At 46.9% G+C, this 20,433-nt stretch overlaps 1 protein-coding gene across 3 annotated transcripts in view; it reads left to right on the forward strand.

Moving 5' to 3' along the window:
- The window catches only part of CACNA1H (calcium voltage-gated channel subunit alpha1 H), a 370,065-nt gene that overhangs the window by 182,028 nt on the left and 167,604 nt on the right, over positions 1–20,433 (forward strand). For all 3 annotated transcript variants that reach the window (XM_077918649.1, XM_077918651.1, XM_077918650.1), the window contains exon 3: positions 19,876–19,988. In XM_077918649.1, the coding sequence (XP_077774775.1) occupies positions 19,876–19,988 (113 nt within the window). The remainder of the gene's footprint in view (positions 1–19,875; positions 19,989–20,433) is intronic.

Below are 20,433 nucleotides of genomic sequence, written 5' to 3' on the forward strand. Positions count from 1 at the left end.
AGTAGAATGTGTCCTTTTATTTAAAATGCATCTCTGGGTTATTTGTGGGGCCTGCCTGGTGTTTTTACATGAGTAGAATGTGTGCTTTTATTTAAAATGCATCTCTCAGTTATTTATGGGGCATAGGAATTCGCTCATTTATTTTTTCCAAAATATAGTCTGGCCCACCACATGGTCTGAGGGGCGGTAGACCGGCCCACGGCTCAAAAAGGTTGCTGACCCCTAATGTAAGCTCATGGCCCCCCTTGCCTCTGCTGGCCATTGATTCCATTGTACTTTGAAGGAGCACTTGCCTCTTGAATATCCTTTGCATGTGGCAAAAAAGAAACAGAACAGGAATCTTGTAACTGCAGCTCTTGTGCAATGTTAATGAAAGCTAATGGGATCTTGCTGTCCTCTAAACCTGTTCCCACCCAAGCGTTAAGTGAACATTCATTAAGGAGAGCTTCGGGAGTCCTTGCTTGGCTGAAAGAGATCTAGGTCCCTATCCGCACTTTATGCCGTTAAAGCAGTACCGTACCACTTTGAACAAGCATGGCTTCCCCAAAAGGATACTGGGAACTGCAGTTGGCTAAGGGTGCCAAGAGTTGTTTGGAGACTCCTTTTCCACCCACAGAGCTAAAGTTCCCAGAGGGGTTTAACAGTCAATCGCTCTTCCCAGGGAACTGACCAGAACCCTGCTAATGATCCCCACCCCATTCCTGTCTCCCGGCATGTCTCCCATTCAACCCCAGTGTTGCTGTATGGTTCCTACATCTGATGTTACCCAAACAGCATGTGATGGAGACACAGGGACTCAGAAGGCAGGTACAGAATCAGTCCCTGCTTATGTAGCTCTTTGAGGTTCATGCAGTGAGTAGTGGGAAAGAAGGTAACCTTAATGGGAAGGCATAAGCCAGGGGTCAGCAAACTTTTTCAGCAGGGGCTGGTCCACTGTCCCTCAGACCTTGTGGGGGGCTGGACTATATTGGGGGGGGGGTGAACAAATTCCTATGCCCCACAAATAACCCAGAGATGCATTTTAAATAAAAGCACACATTCTACTCATGTAAAAACACGCTGATTCCCAGACCATCCATGGGCCGGATTTAGAAGGTGATTGGGCCGCATCCGGCTCCCAGGCCTTAGTTTGCCTACCCATGGCATAAGCCACAGGGGTCAGCAAGATGTCGTGTGTGAGAGAGAGCACATGCACCCACGATTTCCAGCATCTGCATCCACACAGACGCAATTTCCGGTGTCTGTGTCTACGCAGACATGATTTTTGTCATCTGCACATGCACAGACGCAATTCCCGGCGCCACAGAAGCGAGTCCCCGTGCTGCGCTGTGCCGGTTTAGCACAGCACGTGGGGACTTACCGAGCAGGCAGCTCAGTTCAGGGGCTGCTTGTGGGCTGGTTAAACGACCCCCGTGGACCGCTTGTGGCCCATGGGCTTTAGGTTGCCTCCCCTGTTATAAGGCAACCCAGTTAGCTGTGACACAATGGTCAACTTCTGCCAGGCTGTTTCAAGCTGCTGTCCAAGGTACTGAACTCCTTCAAAAGCCACCCTTGAGCTTTCTCATTCAAACTCAGGTGGGGAACCTTTGCCAACCCTCCTAGGAAACCTTCTGGTGGCCTTAAGTCAGTGGTGGGCAGCCAGATGCAAGATGTGGGTGGAACTGCAGATATTATTCTTTCCCTTTGTAATGTCAGCTACATTTCAGAAATGCAGAAGTCAGGCAAGCAAGAGGCATTATCACAGTTAAAATACATATTCCAGCCAGGCAAAAAACATTCAATGAGAGCTTGGAGCAAGGCTGGAGACAGGCATGGCTCGGGGGGAAGTCCTGAGGGCCAGATACAGAGCCCTAAAGGGTCACCTTCAACCTGGGAGCCTCAGAGTCCCCACCTGCCGTTCCTGAAGAAGAATTCTGTGATGCTTGTGTGCTTTGCTGCCAGATCAGACTCGCCCTATGTTGCGGGACAGTCGGGGCAAGGGAAGGCTGAGAGTCGGGAAGGGAAGGTCATTCCATAGCAAATAAAATTCATCACCTAGTTGTTCCGACTGATAAGCAAACTTTGGCCAAAGGTCATGGCAGGGATGAAGGCACAGCACCTTTCCCAGCCATCAGGTGCAGAGAGGCTTTGTTGCTGCTGCGTTTGGTCTCTCTACAGTTCCCTCCTTTGGCTGGAGCTGAGTGGTGGTCTGCAAACTGCCCCCCTTCCTGACATGCCTCAGGCCACTCATTCTGGTCCTGCTGTGGGTTTGAGTCCTGACACCCACCCACGCCAACGGAAGCAACTTCAGCGCTGGGAGCCACCAGCCTTTCAGTCTCTGAGTGGCACCTTAAACGCCTCATTCCAGCTTCTCGTAAGTTAATTTCTCCGCCCAGCAAAATGCAATCACAAATTTGCCGGCTGTGTTTGCATTGTCTGTCTTGTTCTCCCAATTGCTGGATTCCCTTGGCTCTCCCCATTACGCTTAAAGCTGATGGATTTCAGTCCGAGGCGAGGGGTTCATTTGCTCAGTGCAAGGAACCTCTGCCGAAAGGAAGGAGAACAGAGACAAATCAAAAAGGAGCTGGACAAAAACCTTTAAGTTAAGAGTCCTCAGGACTGGGCTCAGTTCTGCAGCCGATCATTCCACACGCATGCACACACACCGCCTGCCCTGCAGCCTTCTGGCGTTTGAGTATTTACATTCCAGTGGAAAAACTTAGTCCTCTTCATCTTCAAAAAGATATTTGCCTTTGAACATCCAGCCTGCAGCTGATTCAAATCCAGAAGCTTGAGGGTGGATCATTACAACCATTTTGATCCCCCTTCTGATCTGCAGAATGTGTGTGTGTGTGTCTGTGTGTCTGTGTCTGTGTTTCCTGCAAATTGGTCAGCTCTCAGGTCCCATATACATTTTCTCACCCATCTGTCTAGGGTGTCAAAAAGTGCTCCAATGTCATGACTGCCTGTTATGTGCATGTGGGTGATAGTTCAGAAATAGGATTTTTTAAAAACCTGTGTTATCTCAAGGATTTGAGGCACACCAAACTATTAAAATAAGGCTGCCTCAGTGTGAGAGGGAGAAAAGACACAGCAGAATGAAGTACAGTAGTACCTCAGGTTACAGACGCTTCAGGTTACAGATGCTTCAGGTTACAGACTCCGCTAACCCAGAAATAGTGCCTCAGGTTAAGAACTTTGCTTCAGGATGAGAACAGAAATCGTGTGGTGGCAGCAGGAGGCCCCATTAGCTAAAGTGGTACCTCAGGTTAAGAACAGTTTCAGGTTAAGAACGGACTTCCGGAACAAATTAAGTTCTCAACCCGAGGTACCACTGTACACGCATATCTACAAAACTGTGCGTCTGATCAGATGATACTGAATCATATTAATATCCCTGCTTCTCCTTCCACTCCTCCTGAAGACTAACTGCAGCTTTGGAAAGAGGGGATTTGAGACATGGAAATGATGTAATGAGGAGGGTTAAGCCCCACTCCCCTCATGTCACAACCCCAATCCAAATCAGAGCAAGGTACAGCTGATCTTCATGAAGGACAAAGACTTGGGAGATCAGAAGATGGAGCACCCAAATCACTTCTAAGGTAAAGGTAAAGGGACCCCTGACCATTATTAGATCCAGTCATAGCCGACTCTGGGGTTGTGGCGCTCAGCTTGCTTTATTGGCCAAGGGAGCCGGCGTACATCTTCCGGGTCATGTGGCCAGCATGGCTAAGCGGCTTCTGGTGAACCAGAGCAGCGCATGGAAACACTGTTTACCTTCCCGCCAGAGCGGTACCTATTTATCTACTTGCACTTTGATGTGCTTTTGAACTGCTAGGTTGGCAGGAGCAGGGTCCGAGCAACGGGAGCTCACCCCGTCACGGGGATTCGAACCACCGACCTTCTGATCGGCAAGTCCTGGGCTCTGTGGTTTAACCCACAGCACCACCCGCGTCCCTCCAAATCACTTCTAGCTTGGCCCTAATCCAGGGCTGGGGAACCTTTGGCCCCCCGCAGATGTTCCTGAACTACAACTCCCATCAGTCCCAGCTAGCATAGCCAGTAGCTAGGGATGATGGGAGTTGTAGTCCAGCAGCTTATGAAGGTAAGAGAAATCTGACTCGCGTTTCTCTGCCATGACCTTGGCTTGTTTTACAAAGTCTTTCATTTCTTTTCTTTTACTTATCGGTCGTAGGGAAGCTGCCTTACAGCAGGTCAAACATGCAGGCACCTGGTTGGCCACTGTGAGAACAGAATGCTGCACTAGATGGGCCATTGGCCTGATCCTGCAGGCTCTTCTTATGTTCTTTATAGGCCAAAATCTGGTGCCCTAAAATAGATCTTCTCATTTATGGAGTTTCTTGATTTTGTGCTCAGGTAGAGGAACTGCCCACACCACCTTAAATCCATCACTGGTTATGCCTCACCTGGAGTCCCATTTCCAGCAAACATGCATTAAATGTGAATTTGGAGGTGCTTCATTCTGTCCAGTATTTGTAGACTTTTCTCTTTATCTGCAGTCAGCAGAGCATTATAACTTTTTACAACAATTAGCAATGAACGACGTTAATAAAAACTGAAAAATACAGAACTTTATTATTATTACTGCCACAGCTAATTTTTTAACTGCTTTCTAAACTACCGTCCCAAGGAGATTTACACATAAAATGATTTTTAAAAACCAGTTAAGAGAGCAAAATCAAAACACGCATTTAAAACCAAAGCAAAACTCTAAGAAGTGGACATTCATGGCAAAGGACCGTTTATCCAGCTGTAATACTAAACTATATGCATCTATAAATCAGGCGATCCTTAATCGGCTAATATGGATGGCCACATTCAAAAACATTGTCACTCTTTCTGTGACTGACTTATTGGAGCCCTGAAGCAAAGTGGTCATAAGAGACTCAAAGGAGCAGCCAGGGAGGGACTGAATAATGGGATATATTAAATCTTCCCCAGCCCCATGATAAAAACTACAGTTTAAAAGGGACGCGCAGGAGAGACTCAAACTGAGCTTTGTCACAAGGGCAGCGTCTGTTGATCACTGGGGTTTTATTGCCTCTGCCGTCTAGTAAATTAGGAGGGAGAACATTAAAACTTGCCAAAGAAAAGGGCTTTCCTGTGTTTAGAGGCAGTTAACCATCCCAAGTGTACTATTCCATCTTTGCAGGGGAGTCAAAGTAACACCAGCGACTGAAGGGGAACAGGATCCCCATACAGTTCCATGAAAATCTTGAAAATCCATATCCAGTAGCCTCTGTTTTCAGGGGTCAGCAAACTTTTTCAGCAGGGATCCGGACCACTGTCCCTCAGACCTTGTGGGGGGCCGGACTATATTTTTGGGGGGAGAAATGAACACATTCCTATGCCCCACAAATAACCCAGAGATGCATTTTAAATAAAAGGACACATTCTATTCCTGTAAAAACACGCTGATTCCAGGACCATCCGCGGGCTGGATTTAGAAGGCGATTGGGCCGGATCCGGCCCCCAGGCCTTAGTTTGCCTACCTATGATTTAGATCATCGGCAAGGGATTCCCACACGGCAGGGTTAATTAATGTTTGCAGCCTTCTTGTCATGTTTGCAGGCATCTTTGTAACACAGAGGTGGTCTGCCAACAGGCCTGGTGCCTGCAGCCAGCTCCCCCAAAGGCAGACCGCTGGTCAGTCTAGCTCAGTGTTAACTCTGCTGTCTGGCCATGGCTCTGCAAGGTTTTCAGGCAGGAGTCTGTCCAAGCTGTACCCAGGGATGCCAGGGATTGAACTTGCAACCTTCTAGAAAGCAGATGCTCTACCCCCTGAGCATCTAACCCAAAGGCCCAGGGAAGTAAAAACAAGACTGTGTCCATGAATACAGCCTTGAAACTCCTTTTCATTCCCAGAAGATGTTGAGAGGTAGAATTCACATAAGGGGCCAGATGTTGTTGGCATCAGTCTGTCTCAGGAGACAATGGAATAGTGCGCCTTGGGGGTGAGGTCAAGGCTGCAGCGTGCCTGCTGTGGCTGTAGAGACCGATACAGAAGAGACATGTTTTGTTGCAGCTGGGGCAGATGAAGGCATCCAGTTGTGTTGCTGGCGTTTCTTCTCTCCGCGGTCTTCCTAGCAGTCGTTTCTCCTCTGGTCGCTGCTGTGGATACACAACTTGACTGCCTGTCTCCAGGCACTACGGTCATACGCGAGGGATTTCCACATGGCAGAGTTGATGTTGCCAGCCTTTGTGTCATGTGTGCAGACATCTTTGTAATGCAAAGCAGGCCTGCCAATTGGCCTGATGCCAGAGGCCAGCTCCCCTTGGGGATCCTGCCATCTTCTACTCAGTGGGCATGACCAAGCCAGCTTAGGTGTTGCTGAGACAGAATGTGGGCTTGGGAGAACACATCTTTGTTTGAGACTCTGTCCTACCATATGATGCCCCAAATCTTCCTGATGCAGCACATATGGAAGGCATTGAGGCATCACTCCTGGCGGGTATAAATTGCCCATGACTCACTTCCAAAAAGCAGCAGGCTCAACACGAAAGCCCAGTATTTTAGTATTGGTTCTTAGCATCTCCCAACCCTTTTGGAGAGGCAAGCAATTGCCATAGCTGCCTTGCCAATACATTTCTCCAGCTCAGTGTCGGTGGAAAGGTTCACATCTTTGTTGTTGTTTAGTCATTTAGTCATGTCCGACTCTTCGTGACCCCATGGTCCAGAGCACGCCAGGCCTTCCTGTCTTCCACTGGTCAAACCCATGCTGCTAGCTTTGAGAACACTGTCCAACCATCTCGTCCTCTGCCGTCCCCTTCTCCTTTCCCAACATCAGGGTCTTTTCCAGGGAGTCTTCTCTTCTCATGAGGTGGCCAAAGTCTTGGAGCCTCAGCTTCAGGATCTGTCCTTCCAGTGAGCACTCAGGGCTGATTTCCTTCAGAATGGATCAGTTTGATCTTCTTGCAGTCCATGGGACTCTCAGGAGTCTCCTCCAGCACCATGATTCAAAAGCATAAATTCTTCAGCGATGAGCCTTCTTTATGGTCCAGCTCTCACTTCCATACATCACTACTGGGAAAACCATAGCTTTAACTATACCGACCTTTGTCAGCAAGGTGATGTCTCTGATTTTTAAGATGCTGTCTAGGTTTGTTTTTGTCCATGGAGTTTTCTTGGCAGGGATACTGGAGTGGCTTGCTGGTTCCTGCTCCAGGTGGATCACGTTTAGTCAAAACTCTCCACCTGTCTGTCTTGGGTGGCCCTGCATGGCATAGTTCATAGCTTCTCTGAGTAATTAAAGCCCCTTCACCACGACAAGGCAGTGATCCATGAAGGATCTTTATTTAAAGAGGACTGCCTCTTTCCATATGAACCTACCCAGACCCTGAGATCATCTTCTGAGGCCCTCCTTCGTGTGTCTCCTCCTCAAGAGGTCCGGAGGGTGGCAACACGAGAACAGGGCCTTCTCTGCAGTGGCTCCCCCTCTGTGGAATGCTCTCCCCAGGGAATTTTGCCTGGCGCCTTCATTATATACCTTTAGGCGCCAGGCAGAAACGTTCCTTTTTAACCATGCTTTTGGTTGATCCGATTTATATCCTATGCCCTTTTAAAATGTGCTTTTTTATTTTTATTAGGTATTTTGTGGTTTTATATCTTGATTTTATTCTGTGAACTGCCCTGAGACCCCCAGGGTATACCTTTTTATGGTGAGATCTGTGCTGGAAACATTTGGGAAGTACAAAAGCTGGTGGAAAGTTAACTTCTGATCCACGCCAGAGCTGTGGAGGTGCAGATCAGGTTGGCTCATATCAGAATTCATGAACAGCCAATTTCTCACACATCCCTGGATCTAATCCTCTCTAGCATCGTGGCGGAAGGCACCTCTGCTCCCCTGCGCACATCACCTTGACGGTGGTTGCCTCTAACCACTGTCTGTTCCCGAACCTCCCTTCCCAGAGCAGGATGGAGAAAATTAAGTTTTCCATTTAAGTGAGCACGCGGTAGTAATGCGAACTGAAAGAATTCCGAGGCAAGGCAGCCTTGCTTTGATCCTTTTAAACTGGTGTAATAGCTCACTGCCGTTTCTTGGGGAATAAACGTCATCTGCAATGAATCTGTGGCATTCTCTTTGCCTTCGAGCCCAGTAGTGAGAGCGGGAGCCAAGCACAGGTATTCTTAGTGGGAGACACACACCATGCCAATATTTCTCCGATGAAAATGGGAACAACCTATTCCATACCCTCCAACATTTTCTCTGATGGAAATAGGGACATCCTAAGGAAAAGCGGGAAGGGACACTGGTGGCACTGTGGGTTAAACCACAGAGCCTAGGACTTGCCAATCAGAAGCTTGGCGGTTCAAATCCCCACAACGGGGTGAGCTCCCGTTGCTCGGTTCCTGCTCCTTCCAACCTAGCAGTTTGAAAGCACATCAAAGTGCAAGTAGATAAATAGGTACCGCTCCGGCGGGAAGGTAAACGGCGTTTCCGTGCGCTGCTCTGGTTTGCCAGAAGTGGCTTAGTCATGCTGACCACATGACCCAGAAGCTGGACGCCGGCTCCCTCGGCTGAGGGGTGTTGTTGTTGTTTAGTCGTTTAGTCGTGTCCGACTCTTCGTGACCCCATGGACCAGAGCACGCCAGGCACCTCTGTCCTCTACTACCTCCCGCAGTTTGGTCAAACTCATGCTGGTAACCTCGAAAACACTATCCAACCATCTCGTCCTCTGTCGCCCCCTTCTCCTTGTGCCCTCCATCTTTCCCAGCATCAGTGTCTTCTCCAGGGAGTCTTCTCTTCTCATGAGGTGGCCAAAGTATTGGCGCCTCAGCTTCACGATCTGTCCTTCTAGTGAGCACTCAGGGCTGATTTCCTTCAGAATGGATGCGTTTGATCTTCTTGCAGTCCATGGGACTCTCAAGAGTCTTCTCCAGCACCATAATTCAAAAGCATCAATTCTTCGGCGATCAGCCTTCTTTATGGTCCAGCTCTCACTTCCATACATCACTACTGGGAAAACCATGGCTTTAACTATACGGACCTTTGTTGGCAAGGTGATGTCTCTACTTCTCAAGATGCTGTCTAGGCCTGTCATTGCCCTTCTCCCAAGAAGCAGGCGTAGCATGTTGGACGCCTTCCGACCTGAGGGGCTCATCTTCCAGCGTCATAACTTTTATATGCCTATTGTTTTTGTCCATGGAGTTTTCTTGGCAAGGATACTGGAGTGGCTTGCCGGTTCCTCCTCCAGGTGGATCACGTTTGGTCAAAACTCTCCACTATGACCTGTTCATCTTGTGTGCTCTGCTCGGCGTAGTTCATAGCTTATGGTCAGGGGTACCTTTACCTAATTTACCTTTAAGGAAAAGTGGGATATTCCAGGATCAAATCAGAAACCATAAATCCGGGACTGCAGAATGCTGCAGCACAATTGCTGACAGGCCTGGGGGCTTGTCAGAATATAATGCCTGCACTGGTTGCTGATTCAAGGGGTCACTGTTACTACTATAATTCCCACTATAAGAGCCAGTGTGGTATAGTGGTTAAGAGTGCTGAACCGGGTTCGCTTCCCCGCTCCTCCACATGCAGCTGTTGGGTGACCTTGGGCCAGTCACACTTCTCTGAAGTCTCTCAGCCCCACTCACCTCACAGAGTGTTTGTTGTGGGGGAGGAAGGGAAAGGAGAATGTTAGCCACTTTGAGACTCCTTCGGGTAGTGATAAAGTGGGATATCAAATCCAAACTCTTCTTCCTTAGCAACTTGGGACCAGTTAACCCACATCACTCAAGCACTTTGATCAGCAGAATTGGCACTATTACAGGCTCCACGTAATGCCCATTCCACATTTGTAAGAACTCGATTGTTCAGTGTGGCAATGTCTGCCCTTTGGAACTCCCTGCCTATTGATCTCAAGCAGGTGCCTTCGCTCTGCTCTTTTCAGCACCTGCTAAAAACATTCTTGTTCAGATACGTCTATCTGGATGCTTTGAAAGTGGAGGTCATTTAAATCTGTTTTCACTTTGGTAGGTTTTAAAGTATGGTTGTGTTTTTCTCTCGATTCTATTGTCTTGTCTTTTTGTAAATCTCTTTGAGAGTTTGTTTTAATAAATAATAAATAAACAAACAAAAACAACATAAATTGGCAGCACATTCAAGACACACAGAACACAAACTTCCTTTTCATGAAGCATAATTCACTTATGCCAATAATTGCCCAAAACTCCTGTAACAACCCCTTGGTTTTGATGGGTTTTGACCAAAGAGCTAGCCACATTCATGGAATCTAATTCTGTTCCTGGACACCTGCCATAATAGTTCCTTATTTATCTATTTCTAGAAATATTTCAATTCTGCTCATTCATAACAAAAATATCAAGCAACCGCCCGTCACGAATTCATCAGGATCAGACCACGAATACACTCGCTCAACGCCATAAGGCATATATATATTTGTGAAAATAATATACACAAATGCATTGTATTAGGGGGAATTGCTTGCAAGAATGGTTAGCCCATTCAAAACTGGATTTCGTAAAAAAAGGGGTTTATTAGGAGAAATCCTAAAATGCAAGCAAATTTGCATGAGGGTTTTTTTTTTAACAAAGAAACAAAAACCACAGATTTCCGCAGGGCTTAATTTAAGATTGGAAGAATGAGAAACAGGGAGGACTGAAATTGAGAGAGCCGTCCATTCCTAAGCAGAACCACATGTCCAGATTGCGGACTGCCTTCATCCAGAGCCTGCCAGCCTTCTTCTGAGCTTTCATCAAACTGCCATTCCAAATTCTTTGGCAGGGCAAGGGACTTAATCCGTTACATAAGGATGCGCTTGGCAATGGGGAGGGCTGCCTTTGCCGCGCAGGGAAGGGAGAAGGCCTGCCGCTCAGGGTATTGAAGCGCATTCCGGATCGCCGGCATTGACCTAGTTTGTCGCCAGTGACAAATTGTGACAATCAATGTAATTGCGAGCATTATTGCATTCTCTGGAAACCGATCCCATCATTAAGACAAATGAGTCCAGGAATGCTGAGTCATGTCACGCTTTCGGAACTGCAGCAAGCCGGTTCATTGGAGAGGATTGGGGAGTGGGGGGGGGAAGAGGAATAGAAGAAGCGGCCCCCTCTTTAAATGGCATCATCACTGCCATCATCAGGGCCCCGATCCTGCCCAGCCCCAAAGTCAGCTTATAATGACTTGGAACGCAGCATCTCTAGGAATTGTTTGGAAGCTTGAAGAATCAGGCGCTTTCCCTTTCTCTTGTTGAGCGTAATTTTGATAAATCACTGGCTTTCATTAGATTAGGACTCCTGGGCAATACCAACCACTATGCTTATAAAATCATAGTGTTGGAAGGGACCCCCAGAGTCATCTAGTCCAACCCCCTGCAATGCAGGAATCTCAACTAAAGCATCCATGACAGATGGCCATCCAAGGTCTGCTTCAAATCCTTAAAATAAGGAGGGTCCACCACCTCCTGGGGGAGACCATTCCACTTTCCACTTTTCTTACTGTCAGAAAGTTCTTCTTGATGTTGAGTTGGAATCTGACTTACTGTACCTTGAAGCCCTTGGTTCATGTTGTGCCTTCTGGAACAGCAGAATGCCCTCTTGGCTGTAAGTTGTACCTGGGTTTGTTTATTTTATTTACCCTAATTAAACATTAGTCTCGCCTCTGGATCTGAGATGGGGCAGCTGGTCCCCAAGTTAGATGAGAGTGGATCCACCAATTGGTGTCAAAGAAGGATAGAACTTTCTTTATGTATGCCACGACAGCAGCAAGAATACTTATTGCAAAGTATTGGAAGACACAAGATCTACCCACCCTGGAAGAATGGCAGATGAAGGTGATGGACTATATGGAACTGGTGGAAATGACTGGCAGAATCCGAGACCAGGGAGAAGAGTCGGTGGAAGAAGATTGGAAAAAGTTTAAAGTCTACCTACAGAAATACTGTAAAATTAATGAATGTTAGAATGATGTTGGATAAGAAGTTAAGTGGTTTTTAGCTATAATGCTATAAGGAATATGAAAAAATGGATTATTAATAGGTTAAAATTTAAGGTTAAAATATTTTAAGATTAAAGATTAGGATAAACAAAGAGGGAAAGGATTTGCTGAATTAACAAATTGAATTGGAATACAAAAAAGGGAGGTGTGAGGAGGTCCGGGAAACAAGCAAATGAAAGATAAGTAATGGAAAGATGGAATTGTTTTTAACTATTTTTATTTTGTATTTTTCTTTTTTCATTTTGTAATACTTAAAAAATCTTAATAAATATCTTTTTTTTAAAAAGAGAGAGTGGATCCAGAGGTGTCGCAACGGGGAGCGGGGGGCGGTGCGCCCCGGGTTCCATGTCTTCAGGGGTGACAAGAAGTCACCCTGTCGGGGCTCGCAGCAGCACGAACAGCCATCGCACTGCCACAGCCGCATAATAATAATAATAATAATAATAATAATAATAATAATAATAATAATTTATTTATACCCCGGTTCAGAAACCGGGCTTAGGGCGGCTAATAACAAATTTAAAACACTTAAAGCTGAGGATCCTGGCACCGGCGGCAAACGGCGTCTGTACGTAGTGATGCCGCACATGCGCTGTATAGCGGTTTGCCGCCTGCGCTGCTCCAGCGCCATATGGACAGTGCCTGGATCCTCTGTTCATGGCTTTAGCAGCGACAGAGGGATCCTGGCACCGTCTTTATGGCACTGGAGCGACGCCGGTGGCAAACCGCTATACAGCGCATGTATGGTGTTGCTACGTACGGCGCATGCGTCGTACGTACCGACGCCGCAAATGCACCCTATGTAGCAATGCCTGCCCCGGGTGTCACGACGCCTTCCTTCGCCCCTGGGTGGATCAACGTGATTGGGGTGGGGGAGATTGGAGCCAGGAGTAGATTGGGGGGGGGGTCTGTGCACAGACATAAAGGAATTATGGAGAACTGGATTTAAGATGGGGGAAATGCCCATTCCCAAGGGAGGAACACAGGTCTAGCTATCACAAACCCTCCAATATTTCTCTGATGCAAATGGGGACATCCTATTCCATAACAATATTAATAATAATAATTTTATTATTTATACCCTGCCCAGCAGACTAGGTTGCCCCAGCCACTCTGGGCAGCTTCCAACACACGTAAAAACATATTATCATTTTTTGTAAAATCTTTTCAATTCCATTTTACATTCTATTTTTGAATTCAAACATTAATCCTAATCATCAACATTTAGGATTCCCTGATTCCTTAGACTTCCCACCCCCCTTCCCTGGTTTCCATTATCAAACTTTTCCTGCTGCATCACATACCGTATTTTTCGCCCTATAGGACGCACTTTTTCCCCTCCAAAAATGAAGGGGAAATGTGTGTGCGTCCTATGGGGCGAATGCAGGCTTCAGGAAGCTATCCTCAAGCCGTGGGAGAGCTGCACGACTTCGCGCAGCTCTACCACAGCTTGCGGAGAGCTGCCTGCACCCAGAAGCCTGGGGCATGCTGAGCTCAGCACGCCCCAAACTTCAGGCTTTGCACAGCTCTCCCACGGCTTGTGGAGAGCTGCCTGTTCTGGGGGCTGGGGTCAGGGGAATTTTTTTTCCTTTATTCCCCCCCCCAAAAAAAACAACAACTAGGTGCCTCCTATGGGCCGAAAAATATGGTAGCTTCTCTATTCTTCTTAAGATAGTCCAATTTTACTTAGTTTTTAGTGCAAAACAAGCGTTACTCAAATCCTGCCAAAGTTTTTAGTTGTTTACAGTGTTCTCTTAAATAAATTGTAAAAAATCAATAAAAAATCAATTCCTTCTTAAAGTTTCTATCTTCCTGGTTTCTGATTTTCCCGGTCTTTTTCGCCATTTCGGATTACTCCACACCCTCCAACATTTCTCTGGTGAAAATAAGGACATCCTAAGGGAAAGCGGGACGTTCAGGGATCAAATCAGAAACCAGGACGGCTTCTGGAAAATAGGGACACTTGGAGGGTCTGCCATCATGCCCTGGTTACATAGATCACCATCCTTCTCCTGTGCCAGCCTGTTTTAAAAAGCCTTGGGTGAGCAGCATCCTTGGTCACACTCTTGGGAACGGTAATTTAGACTTTAAAACGGGCTGCAATCTGAATGTTAAGCCTTCGCTTCCCCTCTTCCATGCTCCATTAAACATACTTTGCGAGTCCAAAAGGAAAACAAAACTCTATTCGTGTTGGAGGGTGGGCGATTGGAAGCCTGTTTCACGCTGGCTCCTGCCGCCTAAGGCTGCCCCCCTCCTCCCTGAGAGCCCAATGCAGGTATTGGGCCAGGTGTGCCCCAGGTGAGGAGACAGCAGCCTTTATTACAAGCTCATATACCTGTAGGTTTAATACTCATAAAGGAGCAAGGGATTATGCGCCTTTTGATGACGCTGTAGCGACTTAATCTTCTGTAGCGGGAAAGGAAGCTTATACTTGCGAAACCTGAGGTGCCCATTGATTGATTGCAGCTGCTGAAATGTTCCATTTTATATTTTATCTTTGTGTCAAAGCTCCCAAAGACCGTTTGAAAATAACAGTAATAATAACGAGGGGAGGCAAGAGAGGAAGACAGTTGCCTTAGGTGTTTTTAGGAAAGGAATCTGCAGCCAAGACTGAAGGCAGACAAAGGGAAGGATCTCTCTCTCTCTCCATGCAGCAGTGTGGTGTAGTGGTTAGAGTGCTGGACTAGGACCTGAGAGACCAAGGTTCAAAGCCCCACTTGGATGTGAAGCTCACGGAGGCCAGTCGCTCGCTCACTCTCAGCCAAACCTACCTCACAGGGTTGTTGTGAGGATAAAAATGAGGCAGGGCATCTGTAGGCATTATCAGTCAATTAAAAAAATTTGACTGCCGCAAGATGTGGTGATGGCTGGGCTTGCGTGGTTTTCCTAGTGGAGTTAGACCAGGCATAGGCAAACTCGGCCCTCCAGATGTTTTGGGACTACAACTCCTATCATCCCTAGCTAACAGGACCAGTGGTCAGGGATGATGGGAATTGTAGTCCCAAAACACCTGGAGGGCCAAGTTTGGGGGTGCCTGGGTTAGACAGTGAGGGAGGAGGAGGAGATTGAGTGCTGTTGTGCTCAGATCCTGTTTGCTGGCTTCCCAAAGGCATAGGATCATAGAGTTGCAGAGTTTTAGAGTTGGAAGGGACTCCAAGGGTCATCTAGTCTAATGGATGACTCTAGGGTTGCAGCGCTCATCTCGCTTTACTGGCCGAGGGAGCCGGCGTACAGCTTCTGGGTCATGTGGCCAGCATGACTAAGCCACTTCTGGTGAACCAGAGCAGCGCACTGAAACACCGTTTACCTTCCCGCCCGAGCGGTACCTATTTATCTATTTGCACTTTGACATGCTTTCGAACTGCTAGGTTGGCAGGAGCAGAGACCGAGCAACAGGAGCTCACCCAGTCATGGAGATTCGAACTGCTGACCTTCTGATCAGCAAGTCCTAGGCTCTGTGGCCCTAATAAGTCTTCGTTTCCACTCCCTGTCTTTGCTTCCAATCTCAGCAGAAAAACAGAGGCGGCATCTTCAGAATAACTTGCTCTCCTCCCCATTCAAGTCTGGCAGGGGAGAACGTCCGCCTGTGAGCCTTGCCAAAATCTATCAAGAAATAAAGCTATTGCTTCTGGGTCAGCCACCCACCCCCTGCCCTCCCCAATTCATTATTCCAGAGTGGCCCCTTGGCTGGATGCCAAAAATAACTGGAACTGTGAATCAGCTTGCACCATTCTTCATACAAACAAATAAATCACCAATGCGGAGAGTATTGTGGGATGAAAAGGAGTTGTTTATGGAAATGCAAAACCCTCCTCTCGTCCAGGCTTTCCTGGTACACAACCTCCAGCTCGACAACAACTGTATTGCACAAGTTGCACTGAGGTTCATAGAGGTCGGCTCCCCGTTTCCATTTGTTAAACAAAACAGCTGGATATAATTATTGAGTATTATTTTCAGGGAGGAAAGGCTTTCAATGGCTAGTAGCCATGATGGCTATGCTCTGTTTCCACGTTCACAGGCAGTCATGCTTCAGAGTTGTTGTTGTTGTTGTTGTTGTTGTTGTTCTTCTTCTTCTTCTTCTTCTTCTTCTTCTTCTTCTTCTTCTTCTTCTTCTTCTTCTTCGGCAATCACTCATAGCTGAGTAAGATTGTCTTCCATAAATTCAGTTTTAACAGTGAGTCCATAAGTTACTGTGGAGGCCAATTCTGGACCCACACATCCTTCCACAGTGGGGACATAGATTTCCAGGCAAGAGTGGATTATGGTGAGGGTTTGCCAAGTGTGCCTTCCTCTTAGCACGTTTCTCCCTTGCATCCTGAGTTCGAGTGTCTTCAAAGCCCATGACACCTTTGGTAAAGGCTGTTCTTCAACTGGAGCACTCGCAGGCCAGTGTTTCCCAGTTGACAGTGTTTATACTACATTTTTTTTAGATTTGCCTTGAGAGAGTCTTTGAACCTCTTTTGTTGACCACCAGCATTACGCTTTCCATTTTTAAGTTTGGAATCGAGTATACCTGAAGGAGCGTCTCCACCCCCATCGTCCAACCCTGACACTGAGGTCCAGCACCGAGGGCCTTCTGGCAGTTCCCTCACTGTGAGAAATGAAGTTACAGGGAACCAGGCAGGGGGTCTTCTTGGTAGTGGAACACCCTCCCATCAGACGTCAAAGAAATAAACAACTATATGACATTTAGAAGACATCTGAAGGCAGCCCTGTTTAGGGTAGTTTTTAATGACTGGTGTTTTAATGTATTTTTAACCTTCTGTTGGAAGCCGCCCAGAGTGGCTGGCGAAACCCAGCCAGATGGGCTGGGTAGAAATAATAAATTGTTGTTGTTGTTACTGTGTTGTTGTTGCTTTGGAAGGCGATAATCAGGCATCCACACAACATGACCAGTACAACGAAGTTAATGCTTCGACAATGGAGATCTTTGCTTCTGTGATAGGAATTGTAAGGTCTTAGATGTACCAACCAAGCAAGTTCATAGATCAGCACACGAAGACTGACCTGAAACCATTTTTGATTCCCAAATTGTCCAAGTGTTTTCTCTACAAGGTCAAAGGAAAATGGAAAAGCCTCCCCATTGTCTTTTCTTTCACAAATCCTGTCTTAAGGGTATGTCTGTGTTTGAATAGGGTGAGCCTGTGACCTGACTCAGGAACTAAGTATTTATCATCACTAAGTATTTATCATTACAAAAGTCTGGACACCATTGGTGGAATCTTCTGAGGAGCTGGAGATGGTGTTTATAAGTGGTTCACATTTCGCAAGCATACCATAAGGACATTCGCAGGGAAACCAACATGCTTGTTTACAAAGCTATTGTACTACCAGCCTTCCTGTATGCTTGCTTCAGAGTACCTGCTCTTGTGCTCAGATCCTGCTCCCTGGTTTCCCACAGGCATCTAGCTGGCCACTGTGAGAACGTGATGCTGGACCAGGTGGGCCATTGGCCTGATCCAGCAGCCTCTCTTTATGTTCTTAAGTGAGATAGATTGATGCTTTTTCAAGCAAGAGCCCTGTGCCAGGGCCTTGCGCCAATGTGTTTTCCATCCAAATTTATTTTTGTTGCAAGTGAGAGGAAGCAAGTTACTAGTACCGTATTTTTCGCTCTATAAGACGCACCAGATCACAAGACGTACCTAGTTTTTGGAGTAGGAAAACAAGAAAAAAAAAATATTCTGAATCACAGAAGCCAGAGCAGCAAGAGGGATCGCTGCGCAGTGAAAGCAGCAATCCCTCTTGCTGTTCTGGCTTCTGGGATAGCTGCGCAGCCTGCATTCGCTCCATAAGACGCACACACATTTCCCCTTACTTTTTAGGAGGGAAAAAGTGAGTCTTATAGAGCAAAAAATACAGTACTTTTCTTGCAGCCATGTAGGAGAGCGAGTGGGAGAGCAAGCCGCAGCTCTTTTCAAGCTTTCCAGAGCTTCCCTTTTTCATTCCTTGCTGATGATGATCAATCATTATTTGTCGCACGTGATGGCATCTGATTAGATTAGATTTGTTATATTTCCTTGCCACTTTTCATTCAAATGAACCCCAAAGGATATTATAGACACCCACTTTCCCCTCTGCCCCCCCCCACCACTGGCCTATGGCCCTCAGGAGGTTGTCTAGAAGGAAATGTGGCCCTGGATCTGAAAAATGGTTCCCTAGCCCTGCTCTTGCCTACGAGGTCTGTCTTCCCTGCCAAACTCTGGCTTTTATAAAGCATTTCTCGAGTGGCAAGCGGTGTGTTTCTGCAAAAATGTGTTTCCTTGTAAACATTTCGCCGGAAGCTGATCTTGAAACGTCATTGATTTTATCAGAACGAACCCCATCCTGCTGCCTTTTCCCCTTTTCCCATCCCCTGCCATTGAAAATGGCATTTAATTCATCTGAATTCTTTGAAGAAGAAAAATGTCCCTTAACCGGCACTCTTGCATTATTTAATGCAATGTGCCCTGCGGGGATTCCTCTTTAAGTCATTTTTCCTAATTTTCTATCCTGCTGTTGCTAGCACTTAGCAAACAGGCTGGTTTTTATCCGCTGTTCCCCATTTTGTATTTAGCAGAAGAATGGGGAAGTGGCTCATTCACAAAACCGTTAAACCTTCTACCAGCCTCCCACTCCATCCCACAATCATCAAATTAAGGAAGGTATGCGAAGGCTGATGAACCAGCTGTGCCACCTTCCTCCGACTCGCTTCCTACCCAACCCACTCGAAAAGAGCAAAACAGCAGCCTCTGTAAACAAAGTCACTTAGGTAACATAGACAGAGAGAAAATAAATCCTAGTAACACTTTACTGTAAAGGTAAAGGGACCCCTGACCGTTAGGTCCAGTCGCGGACGACTCTGGGGTTGCGGCGCTCATCTCGCTTTATTGGCTGAGGGAGCCGGCGTACAGCTTCCGGGTCATGTGGCCAGCATGACTAAGCCGCTTCTGGCGAACCAGAGCAGCGCACGGAAACGCCGTTTACCTTCCCGCCGGAGCGGTACCTATTTATCTACTTGCACTTTGATGTGCTTTTGAACTGCTAGGTTGGCAGGAGCAGGGACCGAGCAACGGGAGCTCACCCCGTCGTGGGGATTCGAACCACCGACCTTCTGATTGGCAAGTCCTAGGCTGTGTGGTTTAACCCACAGTGCCACCCGCATCCAACACTTTACTGAGGTAACTGAATAAAAGCAGCGTATAATTCAAAAGGAATGGAACAGAGAGGTTTTCTCTTTTTTTAAAAAAAAAAAAGTTCCGGCCTAGTACATAGCAGGGAAACATTCAACCAAACATACAGAGGGAAAACTCCCTCAGCAGACATCACCCCACTTTGCCTGGTGCCTGTGGAGAAATTATATAATATAATAAAACTGGCACAACGTCTGAAGCACGAAGACTCCTTCGGAATTGAGTGACACAGTTTTATTATGCGCAGGGCTAAAGATGAAAATGGAGGACTCCCCTCACGTTGTACAACTTTTTGGTTAACTTAAACCATTTACCGCCTTCTATATGAATAGTAGACTGGGATAAGAACTTACATTATTTGGTCGTTATTTTGCATCTGTTGCCTGAACACCAGCTTCTAGGTTAGGGTGGGATGTTTCATTATTTATTGGCATGTTGTTGCGATGTGTTGAAACAATTTAATAAAGAAAAGTAAAAAGTGCAATGGCAACAAAGCCTGTCGCTCACATCTCAGTTCATGCCCAGTCAGGTCTGGGAGCCCCAGTCTCCTGGGAACATCAAATCCTCCTGGCATCATCTCTCCTCCATCTCCCGCATGGTTGATTGTGGTTCTTTTGTTGTTGTTCTTCTTCTTAAGGCTGGGAGAGGGGCTGTTTGATATGCAAATGCCACCCACGTCCCTCCTCTTTGTTTCCTGCCACCACTTTCCTGTGGATAACTCAGCCCAAGTTGCCTTCCTTAACTCCTTGCGCCCACCTGGTTCGAGCACGTCAGCATGCTGGTCATCCTCCTGAACTGTGTCACCCTTGGGATGTTTCAGCCTTGCCAAGATGACAAATGCAAGTCTGAGAGGTGCACCATTTTGGAGGTAAGAGAATATCATCTCCCTCCCTCTCTCTCTCTCTCTCTCTCTCTCTCTCTTTCCCACAGTGCCCATTGGAACTGGTAGGGCAGAAAGCAGGGAGACTGACAGTAGGTGGCGCTAGAGGCAATGACAGGCAGAGCCAATTGATTCTAACCTTGCCTCTACCCTCCTCCCAGCTGACTTCTACAAAGGCAGCTCTGAGGTTTCCCACAAAGCATTCGGGGAGTTGCAGCTGGTTAAGGGTGCTGAGAGTTGTTAGGAGACCTCACAGAGTTCCCTGGGAAGATGGTGCCAGGCCAAAATGTTTTTACTTACCCAAACATGTGATTTTTAATTGGGGGTGGATGGGTAGTTATCTATGTCAGTGGCCTTTATTCACTCATCCATGAAACTGGGTAAATCTTGTCCCTTTTGAATGAGTATATTGGCCTCCATGAATTGCTGCTTT

Source organism: Podarcis muralis, chromosome 14 (genome assembly GCF_964188315.1).
Source record: "Podarcis muralis chromosome 14, rPodMur119.hap1.1, whole genome shotgun sequence".
NCBI classification, from domain to species: Eukaryota; Metazoa; Chordata; class Lepidosauria; order Squamata; family Lacertidae; genus Podarcis; species Podarcis muralis.